The sequence below is a fragment of the Hipposideros armiger genome, unplaced genomic scaffold, assembly GCF_001890085.2.
Source record: "Hipposideros armiger isolate ML-2016 unplaced genomic scaffold, ASM189008v1 scaffold_432, whole genome shotgun sequence".
In the NCBI taxonomy this organism is placed as follows: domain Eukaryota; kingdom Metazoa; phylum Chordata; class Mammalia; order Chiroptera; family Hipposideridae; genus Hipposideros; species Hipposideros armiger.
In genome coordinates this window covers 766,241-780,341 of record NW_017731782.1, presented here as the reverse complement: position 1 = coordinate 780,341, position 14,101 = coordinate 766,241, and the positions used below count along the sequence as shown (strand labels likewise).

Genomic DNA, 14,101 nt, shown 5'->3' with positions numbered 1-14,101 from the left:
AACAAAAGTCACCAACATTAGGCATAAAATATGCAGGAAAACATTCATTGTAGACTAAGGAACTATATGTCAATTTAGATTTCATTTACTACAATTTAGAAAAGAACAAAAAAATTCAAAACAAAAATAAGTATCCAAATGTGAACTAAGCATAATAAATGGTTAATCACAAACTGTTAGACAATGGTAAAATCCTTTTTTGAAAAAGCTGTTACAGTGGCCAGAAGTAATGCCTTATGCATCAACAAGCATCTTAATTACACTGTATGGTAGACACATACAAATGAATATTATAATACAGCCATGAAACAGAATGAAATCTGTATGTACTGATATAGAACGAGTTATACGATATATGGAAAAGAACTAGCAGAGTACATACAATCTGATTTCACTTTTGGAAAGTCAGCCTCCTATCTGAAAAAGAAGATATACATGTATTTTTCTGTATGTGCACAGAAAAACTTCTGGAAGAATATAAATATGGGTGGGATGTGAAGAGGAAGTGCACCCTCCATTCAATGTAACATTATTTTTGAAGAGTAATCTATAATCTTAAGCCACCCTGCCCTAAACCTGAAAGTAGGGATACACTGGGAGGTTAATTTGTGACAGTAGGGAAGACCCTGAGTTCTCTTGTGAGATTTGGGTGCCAATACTAACATGTCATCTCTTTTTGAAGTTTCCTTACCTACGTCAGGCTGTTGGAAAGATTAAGTTTGATATGTATGCAAAGTCCTTGGCTTAGTGCTGGGCACATTAGGCACTGTAAGTAACTGTTACAGGAAACTAAATGGGCAAGAAAGCATTATTTAATCAAATGAATTACAGAGTCCAGGCTGATGATTCATGTCCGTAAGCACTTCATAGTTACTAGAAATCCTAACACTTAATTATAGCAGTGGTTCTCAACTGGGGGCGATTTTGTTTCTCACGGGTCATTTGGCAGTGTCTGAAGACATTGTTAGTCGTCACAACTGTGTGTATGATGGCATCTACTGGTTAGAGATCCAAGATGCTGCTCAACATCCTACAATGCACAGTCAGCCCCAACAACGAAGAATTATGTGGCCTAAGATATCAAGAATGCTGAGGCTGAGAAACCCTGAACTAGAGTAGAGGAGCTCTAAGAACCAGGAAGCAAGCAAGCAAAACACAGGTGTCTAGGTTCCGCCCCAGTTATTTAATTAACAGTGGGGTCCAGAATGCTGGCTCAACAGGTGATGTGGATTTGCAGCTAAGGTTGAAAACAGATTTTAAAAAGAATTTTGTAAGTTTGAATACGACAAACCAATTTGTATTACTTTAGAACTATTCATGATAATCAGCCAATTCTCATGCAATTTATCACAAAAAATGTTTATATTAGGAAAACAGAAAAGGCGTGTGGTCAATGTCAATGTTCCTATTTTATAGTATGAAAACAATAGCCTTTTGAGAAATGACACTTTAGAGATGAGAAGCCTTTTTAAGGAACATAATATTAAGTAGAAGACAAGGGCGATCAGAAAATCGCAAAACCAAACCACAATAAGATACCACTTCACATTTGCCAAAATGGCTGTAATAAAAAACATGTAACTGTGGGCAAGCATGCAGAGAAACTAGAATCTTAAGACACTGCTGGTGGATAAGTAAATGGCAGAGCCACTTTGGAAAACAGCCTGGCAGTTTCTCAAAAGGTTAAACGGAGAGTTTCCATATGGCCCAGTAATCCCACTCCTGCGGATACAACCAAGAGAACAGACTAAATGAAAGAAGCCAGTCACAATGAACTTCATACTGTTATGGCTGCATTTATAGGAAATGTCCAAATAGGCAAATACATACAGACAGAATACAGATTGGTAGTTGCTTTGGGCTGGGGGACTGGGAGAAAATGGTGAGTGGCTGCTAATGGGGATGGGGTTTCTTTTTGGAGTGATGAAAATGTTCCAGGATTTACTGTGGTGATGGTTGCACAACTCTGAACATAGGTATTAAAAACCACTGAATCGTACACTTTAATGGTGAATTAATGTGACATGTAAATTATTTCTCAATAAAGCTGTTAGCAAAACAGGGAACTGTGCTTTTCCCTCTCTGACTTACTTAGATTCCAGTCAGAAATTGTATCGTCATCATCAATTTCATCATCATCGTCGTCTTCCTCTTCAATTCCATCTTCATCATGCTGCTGGGCCACTGTCCTTGATCGATGAAAACGTGGCCTTATATCCTGTTCACTATCAGGAATCGTTTCATCTTCTTCAACATCACCCTTTTATTTCAAGAAAAAATTTTGGTGATATTCATTATAAGCTAATAATAAGTATATGAGTAAAAGAATCAGAATTTCCAGTGAATGGGTCATGAGTAGGATTCTCAGGTACATCTCATCTCTTTATTTGTTCTTTGTGAAGGGGAGACTAGATTACACAACACCTGTTAGGTATCAGGTACTTTCAACCACACTATATTGCCTCCCATCATCTGGTATAATCTAGATTACCTGCATATCACATTCAGATCATATTTAGGGTATTTTAAAATAAACACCAAATAACCTGAATCAACAGGAAATTAATGCTAATGCTACTAGTGTCACCCTCTAGTTCCAATTAAGCTAGAATGTATCACCACCCAAATTCATTATGCTTGCTTTTATCTTTGAATTCTAGCATATAATATATAACAGGAAGTCTATTTACACAGGGTCTATTCTAAACAAATGTTCTGTTAGTTGATTTCAAAGATTTACTAAGTCAATAAAAATAACCTTCCTTATTCAACAAAGAGTTTCCTTACCTTAAGAAGGATAATATCTATATCTGAGTACTTCATGCCATTTACTAACACAGGAATCAACCTATAAAGAAACGAATTCATGAAACGAAGATCTAAAGATCAACAGAATTATTAAGAAGTCTTAACCTTTTGTATACCAATACTAATGAGACAACCACCACCAATATTATCTTAAGAGAATTTTCTGTGCTGTCCGCCCTTCTCAAATGATGAGTATTACTAATACACATCTCAGACCTTTAACATACTCATGCATGGGATCCACCGGATGGAATCTCAGTGGAGTTAAGGTACTTGGCAACAGCGCTTATAAATAAAATAAATAGCAATTTCTCCCTCTAGAATGTATCTCAAATATGCTAACAAACATTCCCATTTTTTTTTTAAAAGATTTTTATTGGGGAATTGGGGGAAGGGGAACAGACAAGTTGCTGTCATTTTGTTCTTCATTCTAGTTGTGGAGGACATTGCTTCACTGGCCCAAGTTGGACCATCACTGCGCTCTTCTCGGCGAGGCAGATCAGTCGCCGGCTTCTGGACGGCCGCTCACAGCGGCTGCTGGCTACACACGGTAGCCCATGGCAACCCACTGCAGCAGGGGTTGCAACCTACACCGTCGCCAGTGGCTCTCGGCAGCCAGCTCCAAGGTGAGCTGTTGTTCAGCATCTTAGCTGTAGAGGGCAGTGTCATTGGCCCTCATATGTGGGATCCGAACCGGGGCCCTCTGGTGTCCCAAGCCAGCTCTTAACCAATGCGCCACTCGGCCGGCCCACATTCCCATTTTTTTAAAAGACCAATGTTCCTTGATACAGTAACAAAAACACTAGAAACAATCTAAATGTGCACCATTTAGGACTTGTTAATAGTAAATTACAGTAAAGTTGAAAACAAACAAAAAACCCCAGGTGTAAAACACATATAGCACATTCCATTTGAGTTAAAAATGTGAGATTTCCCATGTAATTACTAGTTAACACAGATTCTCTAGGAAGGATATACAAGAAATTGGTATCTTTGGAGAGGGGAGCTGAGTAGGTAAAAAAGGGACAAAATTTATCTTTTGCTTTATTTCTAAATGGTGTGACATTGTTAAAATAAGCATATATTCAGTACTTGTATTCCTTTTAATAAAAGAGAATGCATAAAATATAAAAACATAGTAAGTCTAAAGGAATTTAACCAAGACAAATAATGCAAAAATGAAAAGAAAAGCTCTATGGACAAAGTTATTTTATTATGCTATAGCCTTTGATAAAAAGTTAGGAAATTTAAATTTCTACTAAGAAAAGTTACATAAATCAGGATATCATACCCAATCTGAAGCATTATGTAGTCACTAAACCAGAACCATGATGTCTGTAAACATAAAATTCCAGGTATACTGAAATATTTATGATATAGTTTAAAAAAGTTTATCAAAACATGTAAGTAAAAGTCAAAACTCTAACTTCAGTTACTCTTGTAGCTATGATAGTTTTAAGCTTTGATGATTTGTTCTCTCACTGGTCCACCACACACACTTAAAAGAGCCTAAGGATAAAAGGCATGAGAATACCGGAAATATCTAAGTGTCCAGTTCTCTGCTTCCAAATTCTACCTTTCTTTGTTACGGATGACTTGTGAAAAATATGAATAGGCAAAGAAACTCATAACCATGAGTGCCAGCTGTGGGCTTATAAGAAACACCTTTCTTATAACCCAGTGAGAAAAGTATTGATTCCCATTTTACAGATGAGTAAACTAAGTCTCAGAGATTACACTATGTCTACAAGGTCCTTCGTTTTAAGTAAACAGGAGAGTCAGAATTCAAAACTAGTTTGGCTTGACTCCAAAGATACATCCTATACCAGATATAAGAAACTCTCACTCTCTATATTGTCTTGACTCTTTGTTGAGGCCTTACTTCAAATAGTTATATAGAGATAATATATAGAGAGAATACAGAAGAATAGAAAGAATATATCTGATGGAGTGAGGTCCTGGAGGACAAGAAAAAAATTATGCTATTCATAAATAGAAAGATTGGTTACTAAGAGGACAACTCATGTGAAAATATATCTGTAAGTTTTAGGGCAAGATGAAGGGTCACCTGTGTTCCCCAAAATGCAGAAGTGCTCAAAAGGAATAAAGAGAACTTCAGAAGAGTGATCAAGTTCTGACAAAGTTGTTCTAGTGAATTGATGATAAAAGCCTGATATAGAACAAGAAAAATTGGCAGTGTGAAAGGTTCCCTAGATATTGAAGGCCATGGATTTTTATAGCCATCAATTCTCCTGGCAGTGTAAATTTTCCAAGAAGCAAACAGTTCAATTAATCCAAAGCAGGAGAGATGCAGGGTAGTTGAGGGTTTTAGTCAGTACAATTAATTTGTGGATCATGTTTGTGCCACGTCGAGAAAGAGTAAAAAGATGTGCAGGAAATAAGGGACTGATAAAGCTGGGCAAGTGAAAAAAAAAAGAGGTTGAAAAGTGAGATCCGAGAGTTAACTGTGACCATTTGGCCATATGACATGTGCCTGATGAATCCAATCATGCAAGGCAGCCCATTACTTTTGAAAAGATCTAATTGTTAAGATACTTTCTCCTGAAGCCTCATGTAGCCAACTGAAAACAAGCAAATTTTTAGTGCAACATCACAGAAAGGCAATGATGTTAATACCAACAATGAAGGTTTACTTAAATATGTGCTGGGCATTGGGTTGTTTTACAGGGATTAAACCACAACAGCCCCAGGAAATAGTAATGCACATGAATAAAGGTGGGAAAAGCCAAAATAATTTTGGGAAAAAAAGAAAAAGAAACAAGACCTACTTTACCAGATAACAAAATATATTATTAAATGTTTAATAATGAAGAGTGCTAGTTAAAAAAAAAAAAGAACAAACTAGGGTGGCTGGATGGCTCAGTTGGTTAGAGCATGTGCTGTTAACAAGGTTGCCGGTTCGATTCCCACATGGGATGATGGGATGGTGGGGTGGGCTGGGCTACCCCCCCACCCCCCACTATTGTAGACTGAAAGGGGCGACTGCACTTGGGAGCTGAGCTGCACCCTCCACAACTAAGATTGAAGGACAACAACTTGGCTTGAAGCTGGTGGTGGGTCCTGGAAAAACACAATGTTCCCTTTAATGTTCCCTTTCCCAACTCCCCAATAAAAATCTTTAACAGATGAAAGAATTTAATGTTATCCATCCGTTACATGAGTGCTTTCTATGTGAGTTCATATCAATATGAGATCTCATTACATATACAATTTTGATTCCTAAGCAAACATTTTTTTGCTCATACTAAACAAGAGTCTGGTTAACAGAGCTAGGAAAAACAAGCTGTTTTTAAGTCACGTTTTTTTTCTTTTTTTATTTCAGCATCAGACTGACGTTGATATAAAAATGCTTCACAAACCAGTGGTTTGGTTTGGAAGACGTAAGTCAAATCCAGTTATGGACGGCTTGAATTGTTTAATGTTTGTACTAATTAGCATAGCAAAATGGGAGTGCTGATTTTTTAGCCACCACCAAATTCCTGCTTACTTTAAGGATGTTTAGATTTTATTAGTGTAATGACTGATTTAGAGCACCTAGTTGTAATTGCGTACTATCAGCATTATCTCTTAATGTAATACCTTAGGTTTTCATTAATAGAAGCTCTTTAGTTTTTATAAAAATTGTTTGTTTATATGACTTTTAGAATTACATGATTCTATGATAAGAAACAAGCATATCATAAAAGTGACATCACAAATTAGGGAGAAAAGGAAGATTAATACATGGATTTCTTAAAGAAAAAGAACCCATTTAGCACACGATGTTCCCGATTGACTAGAATATAGGTGGAACTGCTGCATTCTTGGCGGGGAAAGAATTTATTGGAAAAGAAAGTTAACTGACTATATAAAAATGAGAACACCTCAGTACTGTAAATATCTGAAAAAAAAATGACTTCACTAATACTACAACATATTAAGCGGTTTTGTTCTTTGCTCATCCAGATAGCTAACATTAGAGAAATTATAATGGCTGACAAAAGTTGTGATAGGATGAGGCACTGCTGATGGGGTATAAATTGACCTCACATCACTAGAGAACAATGTGGAATATTTACGAAAAATCTTGAAATGCTCAGCCCTTTGACCTTGGTAAAAATCACTTCTAGGAATTCTACCTGAAGAAACAACCACTTATAGACAAAGACAGATGCTCACTCCAGAATTATCTGATTTAAAAAAAGGGCAAACAACTTAAATATTCAACAACAGAACAGTCAATTATACATACATGGTATGCACACCATGATGGAATAGTTCGCCAAGTTTAAAGACTAATGACATGGAAGAAAGCATAAATTATACAGTAACTGAAGAACAAATCATAAAATAGTATAATCAGAATTTTAAGCACTAACTATAGCTAGATGCCATGTTAAATGTTTTATATATTATCAAATTTAATTCTTCCCCAAACAGCCTGATACATGGTATTTGGTATATGGTACTAACACAGAATAAACAACAAAAGCAACACATCAAAAACACTAAAGAGTGATTACTAAGGGTGGTGAAAATCCAGATTTTAAGTTTCCTGCATTTTAGTTTTCTTCCAATAGCCTGTATCACTTTATTTTCAAAAGCAAGCATTATTATTATTTTAGTTGGGGAACAGTGTGTTTTTCCAGGACTCATTAGCTCTAAGTCAAGTAGTTGTTTCAATCTAGTTGTGGAGGGTGCATCTCAGTGGCCCATGTGGGAATTGAACTGGTAACCTTGGTGTTATGAGCACTGCCCTCTAACCACCTGACCTAACCGGCCGCCTCAAACATTAACTTTTAAAGTAATTGATTTTAATACATATATTGAATGTATATGTATTACATTCAATACATATATTGTACACCTAATACAATGTTTTATGTCAATTATATCTCAATAAAACTTGAAGAAAAAATATTTTAAAAAACTGGTCTAACAGCATTCATTGGTTTAAAAACAGGCTTAACAATAGGTTAACCAAAAATTTCATAGGATTCCAACTAGTGGGAAATCATTTTTTTTGGGAAAAACCCCAGCAGAGTCCATGGTCAAATTACAAGGATTATAAAAAGAACTGTGCCATGAATTATCTAATATTAAGTATAATTTACAATAAACCATACTCACGTAATTAAAAAAAAATGTAATTGCCTCTTGAAAAATCCCTTTACTTATACCAACAATAAAATTAAGCTTGACTTCTTTAGAACTTAACCCTGATGGCAGAAGAGTGCAACATAAAAATGAGGAATCACTGTTAAATTTAAGAACAAGGCAGCATTCACAAGAAATACTTACTTAGGAAGATGTCTTACGAGTACATCTTTGCATATTGGTTGCTCTGCCAAAGTGAGCCAAAATTCACAGGCTTCTAAAGCCACATTTTCGTCTTGATCTTGAGTCCTCTGTAGCATGTACTGTAAACAAAGGAGCCTTAACATTAATCAGTTAAAATCATACAATTAAAATAAACCTAATTTTACTTCAGCAAGTAATAGTCCTTTGCTATGGCCTTCTACTTTATAATGGTTTTCAATTTAGGGTTTGGATTCTTAAAAAAGCATCCTAGTTAATTCTAAAATGCAGCCAGACTTAAGAGCTGCTACTTTTGAATGTTGCCTATGAAAAGTGTTCAATACATGTATTGTTTATCTGCTTCAGTATGGATGGATCATTTTGTTTTATGAAGCTTCTGAGATTTAAAAAAATATATTAATAATCAAACATTAAGTCTCTGTGGAAACATCAAAATTAAAAACTCCATAAACCGTTCTTAAAATGAAGAATCTTTTAATGACATTAACTACTCAAGCTGTCTCTTGTATGTCTATCTTTCACACATTTAAAGAGATATAAACGTATTATACAATTACAAAAGTTAATTTTTTATAATTTGGAAAGAAGTAGACACTTCTCAGTGCAAGTATAGTTTGTAGTTTCCAACAAAATAGGTTTATCATGTCCTCTGAACATATCAAGACAAATTAACTTTTAGTTGGAAGGAATATCTGACCCCAAATCTATCCAGAAGCAGACTAACCCTCTTTAAAAAAACCCTTATATGCAAAACCAAAGTAAACATAATCAGTCATGTGTGATTTCCCAATGTACCTGGGATGCAACTGGGGTCAACTGATGAATTTGTACATCCTCTGCCTGATTCAAACATCTCTCATGACAAAATATGGCAACCCAACAGCTGTGACAGGCCAATCCCTATTATATTCCATACCATGTTCTACTATTATGCTGAGTATTGCTGAAGAAAGAACTGTAGCACTGTAAATTAGGCTCCCCAGCTGTGATATGGCCCTAGCAAATGATGAAACGTCTTTCATGCCAAACTCGCTTGCTAGACTTGCAGCCAACCCCACCCGCTTCTTCTAATCACTTCACGGATGGTATAGGCTCATCAAAGAAATTGTCATTTATCCCCCCATCTTATACTGCTACATATGCTGATCTCTATAATCATCTTTCCTAATGTTGTGAGCTTCTTCTAACATGTCTTACACTCCATCCTTTAAAAAAAAAGATCTAACCTCTCCATGCCATATGGACTTCTGGAAGTGAAAAGGAGGATCTAGAAACATACTATTTAATCCACTTACAAAGCTATATATATAACTATACCCAGTAATATGAAAATTAAGTATACACTATAATTTGACTGTAGCATTACTGGGTACTGCCCAAATTATTATGTTCTAGTAATAATTATATCTTACTGATTCCTTCCTTTTAAATATGGCTAAACTGTAATCGATGTACTTAGAACTTCCTAGTAAAATTATCCTAATTGCATTTGAAATGTTAAATGGTTTGTTGGAACTAACTATAATGGTTATGTATTTTCTACTCAGAAATCTCATTGTTACCATAAATCATAACTGATCAGATCAATTTTACCAGTAATGGGTAGAAAACTCAACAACACAAGAATGTGCTACTTAATGTACCAATTTTATATTATTTAGCCTAACCCATATCTAGTAAACACAAATAATCTAAATATTTCCTAGTTACTTTGGTTAAAAGTGATCTACTGCTTTAAATAACTTTTCCCCTTTATAATACCTTAAATCTAATGAAAGAAAAATCACCATAAAAATGATTTATCATTTTAGGACAATCATAACTGTTTTTTGTAGTCCCCCCAAATGTGTTCAATAATATTAGAAAACAATGGTTTCACATTATACATTTTGTGCCCAAGATTTTTCTTGAGGGAAAGATGCAGAGAGAGCCTTTAAACTGCTTGTGTGTTACCTCAACTATATTATGCATGTGAGGAAGCAGGCGATCCATGCGAACTTCAAGCAGCATCACAAGTGCCCGGCACACGTTTTTCCGTACCTCTGGTTCTTCATCCCCAGCCAATGCAAAGAGGTTCTATTGCACAAGAAACATTTTTTTGCTAGTTAAGTATTCCAATATATTAGAAATATTTATAAATAATAACCACTAATCTGAAGTAGGTAACATTTAAACAACTCTCAGATATAGTACAAATAAAGACTGAATTAATTGGCCTACAATATTAGGTTAAAAAATACGACAAATGTAGGGTAATTGCCAAATTATGATTTTGTTATATGATCTGACAGAGTATGACTAGTTGTGTTTTGAGGTAATTTTTAGTTTGTGGGAAGAAAACCATGTCATTACACATAGGGCCACTTATCAGTACATCCAGAAGTAGAGAAAAGCATCACAACAATTTGATTTACTCTTCAAAATGATTGCCAAGAGATTATTCCTACCAACTCTGATTTTTAAGGTGGTTAACAGGTACAAGTTCTACAAAAAGCATCGATAATTGGGAAATATATACCGGGTTTCTAAAGATTAACCCTAAACTACTGTTGTTTATCGAGTCAACTACTGAGAAAATAAAAGTGGCAATCAATCTTATGCTGTTCTTAACAAGTTTCTCCACCAGGTTAAAAAAATCAAACAAGACTATTTTGTTTAATCTTCACAACTTCAAGATATTACTAAATTTTACAGACAGATATGAAAGTTTAGATGTTAAGTTGCCAGCCAGTAGGATATCTGAATTTGGTTTTCATGGAATCATAAATTAAGTCCACGCTCATGTCACTATACCAACAAACCTCCAGAAGAATAAGTTGTCTCTTAGAGAGGTTGCAAGTGGGGAAGTGTGAAGAAAAAACATTCAACCACCCCTTACTCCTGAGATTTTACTTTATTTGCAAACACACCATACACACATGTATTCAAAGCAGTAAAAAGATCATTAAAAAAATAAGTAAAACCCAATGTGCCCTGTTGTCTTTTCCCAGGAAAGCACAAAAATGTCTTCAAATAGATGAACTTGAAATCTTATAAGAAAGGGGTAAGACAATGGAGAAGTTCAAATACCAAATATGATAGTCTGTAAAGTAGTTGTAGCATTTGAAAAAACTTGACTTCCCCAAGTCCTGCCTCTACATCTGATACTTTCAAAACTCTGTAGTTCCTTTTTTTTTTTTTTTAAATAAAAGATTTTTATTGGGGAATTGGGGGGATGGGAACAGCGCTGGGGAATTGAGGGAAGGGGAACAGACAAGTTGCTGTTGTTTTGTTCTTCAGTCTAGTTGTGGAGGACACTGCTTCACTGGCCCAAGTTGGCACCATCATTGCGCCTTCCCAGGCAAGGCAGATCAGTTGCCGGCTTCTGGACGGCCGCTCACTGCGGCTGCTGGCCGCTCACGGTAGCCCATGGCAACCTACTGCCACAGGGGTTGCAGCCTATGCTGTTGCCTCTCGGCAGCCCAGCTCTAGGTCGAGCTGTTGTTCAGCATCTTAGCTGTGGAGGGCAGTGTCACTGGCCCTCATATGTGGGATCCGAACCGGGGCCCTCTGGCATCCCAAGCCAGTTCTTAACCATCGCGCCACTCGGCCGGCCCTGTAGTTCCTCTTTTAATTAGATATATTTTACAAGGTCAGAGAAGAATACTGTTTTTCCAGCAAGCACTGCTTATGTTAGATATATACCTTTCATTAAAGTCGATGTTGCCTTAACCCAGCTTTGCTAAGGTATATTATGGCTGTATATTAGTAACCAATACACCTTCCATCATTATCAGACTTAGCAGACATGACATCAGCCCCTGATGAAAACACTGATAACTGAAAAAATAATGAATCCATTTATTAATTTAGCAAATAGTTACTGAGGGCCTAGCATGTGTCAGGCAACTCCCTCTTAATTAAGCTGTTAAAAGAATACTAAGAGGAAATATTATTATAACTTCTAAAAATAATAATAGCAGCAGTAGCTAACATGTAGAGTGCTCACTCTGGGGCAGGCAATTTACTTATAGCAAATAACTTTATAATAATCCAACAAGGTAGATCTATTATTAGCCTTACTTTACAGATGATGAAACTGAAAACATCAGTTTATTAAGGTGCCCAATGTTAACAACTATTAAGTTGTGGAACTGGGATTTAAACCCAGGCAGTCTTAACTCCAGACCTCTAATATTACCCACTACCCTCTATACCCAACTAGCCCGAAAACACCTCGGGGCATAAAATTTATGCACCTCTAGCACCAAGCACAGTGTCTAATTCATAGTAGGTACTCAGCAAATGAGAAAAAACAAGTCCCCCCCTTATAATTTTTCAACAGAAACACCAGCAGAATGGCCTCTGAAGGAATTTTTTAGGAAAAGCTCAAATGAAATGGAAGTGCCTGACACATACTAGGCCCTCAGTAGCTATTTAATGAATTTCATTTGATGAAAGTAAAAGTGAAGTGCTTAAAGAATTTTAAAAATCCTTTCACAATTGCTGTTATCAAGTGGCAGAAGTTCTGAAAAGGAATTCTACTGCTTCGGGTTTATCGCCAGAAAATCATGCTTTTGTCTTTGTGCTTTTAGCAAAAGTTCAAAGTGTCTTTAGAAATGCCTGCTTGAGATTTAAAAGCCAATTTCCCCCCGACATCTCTAATTTTATAATGGAAACCAAGAGAAAAACAGAAGTATAGCAGGTACTCGAATGTTGTTTTGTTATAACATTGATGAGATGCGGTAGGAACTTACTCTCGGTTTTATCAATCAGCCTGTGGTAAAATTGGTTTCGTTGTACTTTGTTTCCTTTAAAGTCACAGAACATATTGACAATGTAAAGATTTACTATACTGTCCCTTTTAGTCTGTGCCTTCAGATTCTTTATCAAGTTAAATTTATTCAATCTCACCAATGAATGTTTCATGTTTCAAATTTTGCAAATGAGTTGGGAGATTTAATTTCCATATGCAATTAAACAGTATATTGAAGCAGAAATTTTTTATAATGAATGTATTAAACACACACACTATAATGAATGTTTGTATCATGATACAAATGGAAAAATCAGTAACAGACGAAAAGTTTAGTTATAAAACCACAATTAACATTTTCTAACCTTCTCAAAAACAAAGCGGGGGGAGGGGGGATAAATCTTACCTCAATAAAAGAATCAATGTGCAACATCAGAGCTTGAGTCCTACTGATAATAAACTGATTGACACATGCAACAGCGTGAGATCTAGAAACAAAATTTAAAATTTAACATATGCTTCACATCTTTTTTTCTATTTCTAGAAGATTGGTAAGGATTTAAACATTCCTCCACAAGAATATTATAGTGTATATATAGCCATACACCCCCCCACACACACCTCAAAAAGAATGAGTTAAATTTCTCTGTATATTAACGCAGAAAGAATATGAACAACATATTAAGTGAAAAATGCAGCTTGCAGAGCAACGTTATTGCTTTTACTAAAGTAAAAAGTGTCTGAAAGGACATGTGCACATTTTTAATAGTGCATATCTCTGAAGGATGGGAGGCTGGGTGGGGGCACATGGGAATTTATTCTATATATCTACAGATTTACCTATATATTCCTTTTGAAACTAAAAATGGGGATAGTCTAAAGTCTGTGTTCTCACATACCCAATTCAATTCCACAGCAATTATTAATGGTACTACCTTTAAAAATATATCCATAAACAAATCACTTACTACCCTCCACTCTTCCCTATTCTAAATCATGATCTCCCAACAAGGATTACGCCAATAGGTTCTTAATGGTTTTGACTTCCATTGTGCCAAACCCCACTATAAGCTGTTTGACAGACATGAGTAAGTTCACATCAAACCCTTGTTCAGAATGCTCCAATAGAACAATCTACATTAAAAACAACACATTTTTAAGCTTTGTGGGCCACATAAGACCTCTGTGGCAGCTTCATCTCCACCTCCTCCAAATATAACCTTTTAAAATATAAAACCA

General features: G+C 35.7%; 1 protein-coding gene across 5 annotated transcripts in view; it reads right to left on the bottom strand.

Moving 5' to 3' along the window:
• Positions 1 to 14,101, bottom strand: part of TNPO1 (transportin 1) — a 92,688-nt gene that overhangs the window by 23,671 nt on the left and 54,916 nt on the right. For all 5 annotated transcript variants that reach the window (XM_019665063.1, XM_019665066.1, XM_019665064.1 and 2 more), the window contains 5 exons: positions 13,269 to 13,350; positions 10,081 to 10,203; positions 8,110 to 8,228; positions 2,788 to 2,848; positions 2,092 to 2,260 (listed from right to left, as the gene is read on the bottom strand). In XM_019665063.1, the coding sequence (XP_019520608.1) occupies positions 2,092 to 2,260; positions 2,788 to 2,848; positions 8,110 to 8,228; positions 10,081 to 10,203; positions 13,269 to 13,350 (554 nt within the window). The remainder of the gene's footprint in view (positions 1 to 2,091; positions 2,261 to 2,787; positions 2,849 to 8,109; positions 8,229 to 10,080; positions 10,204 to 13,268; positions 13,351 to 14,101) is intronic.